Source organism: Pteropus vampyrus, unplaced genomic scaffold (assembly GCF_000151845.1).
Source record: "Pteropus vampyrus isolate Shadow unplaced genomic scaffold, Pvam_2.0 Scaffold286, whole genome shotgun sequence".
Lineage (NCBI taxonomy): Eukaryota > Metazoa > Chordata > Mammalia > Chiroptera > Pteropodidae > Pteropus > Pteropus vampyrus.
Window position 1 is genome coordinate 1,303,441 of NW_011889067.1, and position 10,500 is coordinate 1,313,940.

At 49.6% G+C, this 10,500-nt stretch overlaps 1 protein-coding gene across 1 annotated transcript in view; it reads right to left on the reverse strand.

The window, feature by feature from the left end:
- Nucleotides 1-25: 25 nt before the first annotated feature.
- Nucleotides 26-10,500, reverse strand: part of SLC28A1 (solute carrier family 28 member 1) — a 27,353-nt gene continuing 16,878 nt past the window's right edge. The window contains exons 10-16 of the mRNA XM_023520984.1: nucleotides 7,757-7,896; nucleotides 6,604-6,772; nucleotides 6,280-6,477; nucleotides 3,243-3,324; nucleotides 2,386-2,484; nucleotides 2,136-2,247; nucleotides 26-1,864 (exon numbers count right to left, since the gene is read on the reverse strand). Coding sequence (XP_023376752.1) covers nucleotides 1,792-1,864; nucleotides 2,136-2,247; nucleotides 2,386-2,484; nucleotides 3,243-3,324; nucleotides 6,280-6,477; nucleotides 6,604-6,772; nucleotides 7,757-7,896 — 873 coding nt within the window. The 3' untranslated portion in view covers nucleotides 26-1,791. The remainder of the gene's footprint in view (nucleotides 1,865-2,135; nucleotides 2,248-2,385; nucleotides 2,485-3,242; nucleotides 3,325-6,279; nucleotides 6,478-6,603; nucleotides 6,773-7,756; nucleotides 7,897-10,500) is intronic.

Below are 10,500 nucleotides of genomic sequence, written 5' to 3' on the forward strand. Positions count from 1 at the left end.
TCTTCAGGGAATGAGACTGGCCATGTGCTGAGTGAACAGGGAGGCCAGGGAAGCCGGGAAGGGGGCCCTTAGGCAGCTCCTGACCCAGCAGAGAGGCTGGGGAGGGGCCCAGGGTCCGATGCTGGGAGACGGTTGTGTCGTCCGTATCAGCAGGACATCCTGTGAAGCCCAAGGGAAGCTGGGGCAGGGATAGGGGCTGAGTGGGAAGCTGTAGAGAACACGGCAAGGGCCTGGCCATGGGGTATGACAATTAGGCCAAGACTCTACTCTGCACAGCTAAGGGGAAGGACTCGGGCCCTAAGGACAGGAACCCCAAAGCAGCCTGCGGAGGTTTCAAGGAGCAAGACTAGTGCCAGTAGAACCAAAGTCCGTGACAGAGCAGAAGCAGCACCTGGCTGACTGGAACCGAGCAGGGTCAGTGCTGACGAGCCTCATATTCCCTCTGCCTCAGCCAGTGCAGGCTCCCATCTGGGAAGTCTGACCTGACAGAGGGCGTGTGGGTACAGGGGCCCAGGGACCACAGGGCCAGGTACAGTGCACGTCATTGTAATCAAAGCTACCGGGGACCTAAGAATTGAGATAGAAGCAGCACAGACAAAGGGAGAAGGAGGGGGTGTGCTGGGTGACCGAAGTCCAGAGATGAAGGCTCAGGGGCTGGGAGAACACGTCAGAAGCCTGGCCTGCTGGTCAGAGGTGTCGGGGTGGGAGAAGGGGCAGGGAAGGAGCTGAGGGAAAGCACGGGACCGAGCTCCTTGACTGGAAGCAGCCCAGCGAAGACATTAAACTCCACGGCTTACGGAACTAGATGGTCGGGGTTCAAATCCTGCTTCTTCATCCCCCCAGCTGAGTCACTTTGGGCAAGTTACTTAACCTCTCTGGGCCTCAGCTAAGAATAATAATAGTACCTGCCTTCATAGGGTTGTTGTAAAGATTGAGTTAGAATGTATGAAGCACTGAGAACAGTGTCTGGCACATGGTGCTACGTAAACATTTGTGAGCAGTAGAATTATGTGAAGTAGTTTAAACATTAACCTATATTTCCCAAATTGTGCTCCATGGACTCTTCAACTAAAAGATGCTTCCATCAAAAAGGTTCTTCTAGTCAAATAAATTTGGAAAACGTCTCCTATGATATCCACAACGAGCTCTGACAAGTTCATAGGAACAGGGAGAGGGGGCAAGGAGGAAGGAAGAAAGACCCAAACTGTCTAACTTTATTTAGCCCAGTGTTCCCCAACCCTAGAGAAAAATGGAAGCTTCTGGACACACATCGTGGGACAGTGTTCCACAGGACACCAGTTTGGGAAGTGCCGTGGGGGAAGGCAGTGGGGTAATCTCTGAAAGTAAAGGAGTGGGTCTCTAGGACAAACCTCGGGCAGGGGGCAGGGGTAAGCCCCAGCAAGACTCAAGTGCCCAGAGAGGGAGGAAGGAGGGGCCAAAGTGCCAGGGGGAGGGGCCATACAGGAAGGGAAGGGTGCTGGGAGAGACCCACGACGGGGGCTAGAGAAGACCAGGGTGCTAGTGGATGTGAAGGGGAGAGAGAAGGAGGCAGAAGGGACCCTGAGGACTCACATGTGGGAGGCAGGAAATGGGGGAGCAGGAAGTGGGTGAGGAGTCGGGGCACCCTTCACTTACACAGCCACTCAGTCTCCACTCGCTTGCCCCGCCACTCCTCCCGCTGTGTGACTGTGGTGGGTCTAAGCCCTGTGGCTTCCCAGAGGAGAGGCCCGGAGAAGGAAAGGTAGGGACAGCTGCCCCAGCCCCCAGAGGCACAAAGGCATGCTGTCCGCACTATGCACAGATGGTGTGGTTGTAGAGCCGGCAGCAGTTATCCAGGGCCTGTGGGCTGAACTCTGGGCCGGTGCTGAGGAAAAGGAAAGGCTGCAGTCTGAGCTGCAGGACGGGCTCCGCCGGCCTCTAAAGCCTGTGCAACCCTGGGGAAGTTGCTCCATGTCTCTGTTCGGCCCTTTCTCCCCAAGTTTGGTTCTCAAACCCCACTTCCTCCCCGCCCCCGGCCACATCAGTCACAGCCAAGACATTTCTACCTCTCATCCTGGTGCCCAAGGCATCCCCCAGGCACCTGGGCCTTCTGCATCGTCACTCAGTGCCCCGTAGCCCTCAGCCCAGGCCCTCACCTCTGGAAGCCCTCTCGGCAGCACCGGTACACCTCAAAGCTGCTGGCGCTGAGGGTGGTGTTCAGGAGCATTGTGCAGTTGACCTGGGTGCCCCCGGGCACGTAGAGGATCCCTACGCAGGGAAAGCAGCGGTGAGCAGGGCGCCTTTCCCTACTGCCCGTCCCCGGGACTTCCAGGGGCCAGAGCCCCAGCCCCCAGCCCTGCCCTGGGGCCAGCTGCAAAGCCAGGTCTCAGCCAGGCAGGGACTCACCTGCCACACAGGCGTTCACCAAGGACACACAGGCACCTGTGCAGAGTGCCCGGAGCACAATCTGGGAGAAGTCGCTCCTCCGCTGGGGGGCCATGGAAGCTGCAAGGGTACAGAAGAGCTCAGGGCCAGGACACCACAGGCCTCTCTGCCCAGGCTCTGCACCTCTGGCTGTCTCTGCTGACGCCCCTTCTTCTCCTGGGTGGCCAGAGGGATGGACGCTGTCCTCCTGACCACAGGCTGAGGGCGGGAGTCCTCCCTGGCTTGACTTGGGCCTATAGGTAGCACTCCACATCTCCCCATACACCATAAGTGGCAGACATATGAAAAGAACGTGAGTCTGGAGTCAGGGATTAAATACAGTCTGGGATTAAATACAGGCTCGGCCACTTGCTAGCCGAGTGACTTGGGCCATCACTTCATTCTCCAAGACTCAGTTTCCTGCTCTGTAAAATGGGATGACTACACCCCAGACAGGGGGAGTGTGAGGAGTGGAAATGGTTTTGTAAAGAGCTGAGAGCTGAGCGGAGCCTTCCTCCCTAGGGATCCCCCCCACTCCCTGCCATGCCTGTCCACAGTGGGTGCAGGAACTTGTAGGCCAGAGCCTCAGGGGACAGGAAAGCACCGTACCTCTCACGCCTCCCCACATCCTGAGCCAGGCCCGGCCTGCCCTGTCCCTCAGCCCAAACAACAAAGAAATTATGGAATTCCTGGGCTGGGAGAAGCCTCCATGGCCATCTTGCTCAGGCCCCACCTGACACCAATGGGGGAACTGATCTCCGGGCAGGCGTTTCACAGCCAGGACTGGAATCTAGGTCCCTAATTCTCCAGCACTCTGGGGAGGCCCCCCCAGGACTCACTCAGGCCTCCCAGCATGATTCCAATGGAGCTGAAGTTGGCAAATCCACAGAGGGCATATGTCGTGAGGACCTCTGCTCTGACCTGAAAATACAGAAGACAGGTGAGGAGGGGGGTCCCCTCAGATGGGACGGGAGCACCGGACACCACCCAGCTCCCTGGCCTTAATGTCACCCACTTGCTCTGTGTCTTTGACCTTGGAAGTGCTCAGTGCTGCCCCCGCCCTGGCCTTGCCACCCACCTCTAAGTCCGTTCAAGCTGCACCACCTCAAACACAGAGCTCTTCAATCTGCTTAGCTTAATTTCCAGCCTTTCTGGGCATGATTCAGGCTTTCTCAGTCCTACCAAGCTCTGGACCCAGGGGGCACTCGCGTGGGTGGCCCTATCCCAGCCCTCTGCCGTCTTGCCATATGTCTACTGTGAACCTCTTGGGCTGAGAGCCCTCTGGCTCCTGTCATGCTGAGGGTGGAGGGTGGAGTGTGGCCTGGTGAAGACAGTGAGGGACTTGGAGCCCAACCAACTTGGGTTCCAGGCCTGTCCCCACCTATAATCAGGTTGAGCAAATCAACAGCCTCTTTATGTTTCAGCTTCTCCATCTGGAATGTGGGGATGGTCGTTCTAGCCTGGAAGGGCTGTCTTAAGGATTTTTACCATGTATGGGAAGTATCAGGTGTACAGTATGTGTTCAAGCAAAATAATTCTCCTTCTCTTTTGCTCTGAATGTTTAATTTCTCAGAAAAAAGTGTTAAGAGTCAAAATGGAACAATTTGTAAGAAAAAAATTGGCTTAGACCCATACCTCACACCACATAAAAAAATTAATTCTAAATCAAAGATGCAGATAAAAATTAACATTTTAAACAAATAATAGAAAACATAGGATAGTGATTATTATATCTATAAGGTAGTATTGTAACCCATTCTGGAGAGAAGCCAACTGAGGCTCAAAGAGGTCAGGTAACTGAGAAAGTTCGCAGAGCAAGAAGGCAGCTGTGTCACATCTGAACTGAACTCTGACTACAAAACTCATACGTTTAAACACTTCACTACATTATTTCAGGAATTTAACACTTACTAGATTTCTGGAATAGAGATAACTTTCTATGTTATCCATAAAGGAAAAGATTGGTATAAAATTCGTTTTAAAAAAAATCCCTGAATACAAAATAAATACAAAATAAAGGGGGGGAAAAGACTAGGAAAAATATGTGTAGAAAATATAACAGAAAAGGATTAATGCCTTTAACATAAAGAGTTTATGCAAATTGACAAAAAAAATATGAAGGCACCTGCATCTTGCTGGCTCACCTACAATCACCCTCCATACAGCAGCCCGAGGAACGTGACATGTCAAATCTTCAGTAACTTCCTAAGACGCCTGGCCTGGGCCACTCTCTTTTACGACTGGTTACCACCTTCTCTAATTGCACTTCTTGACTCTCAGTTTCTCCAAACAAGTGCTTTTCAACCTCAGGATCTTGGCACGTGCCTCTTTGCCTAGCATGCTCTTCCCAGCTTCTCCTGGCCCCTTTACCTCCCTCCAAGACTTAGCTTAAATGCCACACTGCAAGAAGGCCTTATCTGACCAGATCAGTCAAGGAAAACCCCTTCTCTGTTTCTCCTTGTTTCCTTCAGAGAACTTACCATGAATTGTGGTAATTTTATTTTTTATTCTTTTGCTTTCTTGTGTTTTGTATCTGTCTTTCATTTTCATGATCCCAAGGACTAACTATGTCTGTATAATTTCCATTTTTATCCCTGGCACTTTAGCGGTCTCAACAAATACTTGCTGAAGGAATGAAGTTCATTAAAAAAAAAAAAAAATGTCCTGAAGGAATGTACCATCCATCGTCTCCAGAGGAGAGAGTGAGACTGGAGATGAGGATGAGGAGAGAGGGAAAACCAGTGCTTTTTACTCCATACAAACCTTTTTTTAAAAACACTAGAGTACATTCCCTAACAAAAAAAAAAAGACGAGAAAAAAATATATCATGTTAAAAGTTCCTAGTAACCCAAGAAATGCAAATTAAAGCAATGAGGCATTATTTGCCTGTTCAAATAGCATTTTTTTTTTTTTAAAGAGGCCACTCAATACTGTTCAGTGTATGGTGAAATCAATGCTCACAGGCACAGCCCAAGGGCCATTTCAGTTGCTACAACCCTTTGGGAAAGTTACTGGCAGCAATCACATGGGGACTCGTGGCATGTGATTCAGTCATCCCACATCTGGGAAAGCTCCTGAGGAAGCGATCTGTGAGAAGGAAAAAGTTCTGTGCATGAAGCTATTCCTTTAAGCATCATATACAATTGCCAAACACTGAAATTAATCTTAATGGCCTGACAGCAGGGGATTGGTTAAATATATGAGGAAACAGATATCGAAATGATGCTTACGTCGTAATAGTAGGTGGGAGAAAAGCTGGCGACAATAGAGTATGAATGCTATAGTGACAACTATGTGAATTCTCCTAAAAAGTATAGAAAAAATGTATAAGGCAACAACAGCTGTTATTTCGGGATGGTGAGATGGGTAATTTTTTCATTCCCAATGATTTTACATAGAGCTTTCATTCTTTTACAAAAGATAATAGAAAGAGCCAATCCCTGAACTGAATGCAGTGTACTGATAGTGATGTAGTGGTGAGGTCTCCCTTCTTCACTTCCAGCTCACTGGACACTCACATCTATTCCTTTGGGGTGGACGTGGCAGATGCTACACCAGTTTTCCAATAGGAATTTTTCCCAGAATCCAATAGGGCTTTTCAACAGGAGAGGCAAGGAGCAGCGGCTGTCCCAAAGCCACACAGGATGGAGGCCCACCTACAGCTAGATCTCAGATATCTCCAACAAGGCTCCTTCCCCACTCATCAGCCTCCTAAGAGATCTCAAGGTGATGGCAGTGAAGCCTGAAGCCATCTTCTTGCCTACGGCAGTAGGATGTCAGGGGTTGAGGGTACTTCAGTGTGTCTCAGCAAAGGCAGAGAGCCAGAAGAGCATCTGTGTCATGCCCCTGCCTCAGGGAGGGGACCGGGATACTCACGGAGATCCACTGCTTCTTGGCACCAATCCACTCCTCAACCCCTGCAAGGCGGCGCTGCTTGTACTGGGAGAGCTCCTGATAGGCCACAAACTCATTCAGAAACAGCTTGATCCCCAGCAGCTCAGCCACCACTGGGCAGTCCTCCCAGGCCACACCCATCAAGAAGGCCAGAGGCCGAAGGGCATAGGAGCAGATGAGCTGAGGCGTAAGGCAAAAGGAGCTGCTGGGATCTGGGCTGGCCTGGTGTCTCTTGGATATCCAACCACCACCCACCATCTGGGGACCGCCCCCTCCACAGAGCAAATGCGGCGGCCAAAACTATACCTGGAAGCTGAGTCCCTGAACGTCCACCATGGCCCCCAGCCAGGAAAGAGCAGCGTTGATAAAGGCTAGCACAGCCAGGAAGGCAATCAGGTTGGCTGCAATGTTGGCTATGATCCTCACAGAGACGGCAGCCCCACTGCTGGTGGCTTCTAAGAGGTTCTGAGCATCTCTGTTGTTGGGATCAAGAGCCACCTTATTGTCCTATCCCCACAAACAACAGAGCCCTCCATCTTATAGGATCAGAGAAGAAGCCGAGGGTCCTTGTTTTCTCCCTGAGAGAAAGGGGCTGGTCCCAGCACCAGGATAGGACTCAGACTTCTAGCACACAGCTGTCCAAGATAGGGGCCATTAGCCACGCGTGGCTTTTGAGCACTTGAAAGGAGACTGCTCAGAACTGAGATATGTTGTAAGTATAAAATACACACTGGATTTTTTTAGTTTAGTACAAAAAATGTAAAATAGCTTATTAATCATTTTTATATTGATTACATGACAATATAACATTTTGGATGTATTGGGTTAAGTAAAATATTTTATCAAAATCACCTCTTTCTTTTTACTATTTTAAAGATGGTACTAGAAATTTTTAAATTACAGATGTGTATCACATATTTCCACAGGACGGCGCTGCTCTGGGCCTTCAGGAAGTTGGAGATGGGCCTGACCTCACCACCACATTCACTACCCCAAGAACACTTGTCAAAAGTGGTGCCTTTTTCAACATTTTTAAAGGATTAAATGTTACAGGACTGCTGTTAAGACTATGATGAAGAGATATTGGGAGGTGAGTAAAATCCACAATGGCGCTCAATATGTCAATATGTGATTGACGCATTGATGGTCTGAGCTCAAGGCATGTAGAGAAGGTGGCACGGAGCCTTTTCACGACTGTCCTCACTACACACGCACCAGGCCACTGTCCCATGCCTTGAGCAGTCCATTGTTTCTGGCTAGTTCCAAGGCTGGAAATTAAGATGTAAAAACTGGAATCCGTGTTTTTGTGAACAAAACCACAACAAGGGCAGTGGAGAGGTGGGCCTGGGCTTGGTGGAAGGGCAGACAAAAAGGGACCCACTGCTGCTCCCACTCTGCTCCTGTCCCCACCGTCCACCACCACCACGCGTCCCTCTGCGGGCCCTCCTGCTGTGCTCACCCACAGCTCAGTCTCACTCCTTCCGCACTCCTGAACTTAGACTCCTCCACCTCTGGGTAGACTAGCTTGGAGAGGGCCAAAGCACAAGGGGCAGCCATCACAGACGCAGCAATCAAGGAGGCAGCGTCGATCTGCAAAAGTGAGTATGGAGAGACAGTCATGGGACGTGCCAGAGCCCAGGAGCGCAGCCCAGGGCAGCAGGGGCCGTTGTATTTGGCCCCAGTGGTATGTCGTCATCATCAGCACTGCTGCCATCGCTATTGATAATGAAATGACAGCTGGATGTGTAGAGGATTGCAGGCTACAACGTACAGAACCTCATATTGTCCCCAGTACTTCTGTAAGTGAGGCAGGATGAGTACAGTTGACCCTTGAACAACACGGGTTTGGAATGCCAACCCTCGGGTAGTCAAAAGACTGCGTCTAACTTGTGACTCCCCAAAACCCTAACTACTAACAGCCTATTGTTGCCTTACTGATAGCATAGTCAATTAACGCATATTTTGCATATGTATTATACACTGTATTCTTATAATAAAGTCAGCTAAAGGAAATGTTATTAAGAAAATCATAAGAGAAAATATATTTGAAAATTACTGAAAAAATCGACATATAAGTAGACCCATGCAGTTCAAACTCAACCTGTTCAAGGGTCAACTGCAGTTGACCCTTTTTATTATCTCATTTTACAGACAAGGAGACTGAGACATCAGACAATTAAATGTGACTTGGCCAAGGCATTAGAACACATTATGTCTGTTGGCTCCAAGTTCAAGTTTCTTCCTTCTCTTCCAGGCTGTCTCCCTTTGATCACTAACCAGACGGCTGGTTCGCCACTGGCTGAGGGGTTTGTGATGGTTTCAGAGAAAGCTCATGGAACCTGAGAGTTGGGGTGGACTCAAGAGGTGACCCAATTTGACCTCGCGGTGTAGGAATGTCTTCCCTCTACAGGATCTCTCCTCACATACTCACTGTAACAGGGAACGCATGGCGTCCAAGCAGCCCATCACACCCACTCCTGTGGCCAGAGAGTTCTTTCTCAGGAAATTTACCCCCTGCAACAGCCATCCTGTGGCCCTGGGTTCTGCCATGTCCTGGAGCTATGCTCAGAGGCCCTTCCCAACAAAATGGAGCCACCTGACCCCAGCATTATTCCTTCCTAGATTTTTATCCTGACTGTTGTCCCAAACCTCTGCTTCTCTGTTCTCCTCCACAGAGATAGATGGGACACTTTTTTACCACTATGATATTTACTAAATGGGAAAATCAGAACTAACTCAAACATCTAGCACTGGAGAAACGGCGAAGCATTGTCAAGTTGCCATAGGAAAGGATGGTCACCACGGCTTTGCAATAATGGAGGGAGATGCCCACAAAACTGCATGTAAAACATAACCACGACAATGAAAAAGAACAAAAAACAAAAAAACTCCAAAATTATGCATAACAAGAAGATCAGAAAGAAATACACCAAAATGTCAACTGATTGTCCATCCCTGACTAATGAGGCCAGGGCTGATTTTCTTTTCTTTCTGCTTTTTTGTATATTTCAAAGATATATTTTGCTTTTATAAACAGAGATATAAAATAGAATTCTTCTCCTTAAATTGTGTAATAAATCAACTGTAGTTCTTCAATTTTAAATAAAAAGGATAAAAAGGAGGGGGTAAGTTTAAGCTGCATACTCAGGCCAATAAAAGCCCAGGTCCAGGGCCACGGAAGTACCTGGAACTGCCACTGAAGACAGGCCTGGGCGACTCTCTAAGGCTCTGAAACTCATGTAATATCCTTCTTCTTCTTTTAAACCCCATTGGTTTCTTTTCGATGGTAAGCAAAAACCCCTTAAGACATGAACTAGCACCAGCACGACCTCCTCTGCCCCTGTCACAGGCACGGGGTGTGCAGACCCTGGTCCTGTGGGAAGAAGCCAGCCTCAGGGCAGGTATCCTCTCTGGACTTCTGGGCTGGGCTTTGGAACTTCACTGGCCTCCTCCTCAGCTGCCCATCTCCAGTAGGGACAGTGCCACACCTGGAATCCTAGGATCTTCCCTCCAGCAGCCAGTATGCTTCCTCCAGCTTGGAGGTTACCTCTGGTTTGTTAATTTGAGTCCCAGCAGGAAACATGCCTGACAGTTGTCCCATTCCTGGACACTGTAAGCCAGTCGTGGCCACAGCTTCAAATGCCCCATCCAGTCATGTCTCGCTCATCTTGGAAAGGGCCAAGTCCTGCACAGGCAGGGCTCCCTGGGCCATGGGGTCAGCGTGCACAAAGCCTCCCCATGGTCCCCCAAAGCCACGACATCCCCCGGCCCGCCTTCAGGCACCTGGTCAGGAATGCCTTCGTCCAAGCATCCTAGGACTCAGGTTAGGGAAGGACAGAGGGTCTGAGCCTTCTCTTTGAATTTTCAAAAAGCTCTTTACTAGGAAAGGAAATAAATCCAGGCAACTACAAAGCATAAAGTTGGTCTAGTTCAGAAGGATGGATTTCCTAATATGTCTGGGAAAGAACTACCAAGGCTTCGATATCATGAGAAGTGCCTTCTGCCTGGTTTTGCATTTAATTCTTAAACTGCTATGAGGTGGGCAGTAATCCTGTTGACAGACATACAAGTAAATGCTCACTTGGCCCTGCTCAGGACGCCACAGACCCTGTCCCAAGGGATCTCACTCTTGTGCAACTGAGGAGCATCAGTGGCTGACCCCCTCAATGTTACCCTGCCCAGCCTTGGTCCACAGCTCCAGAC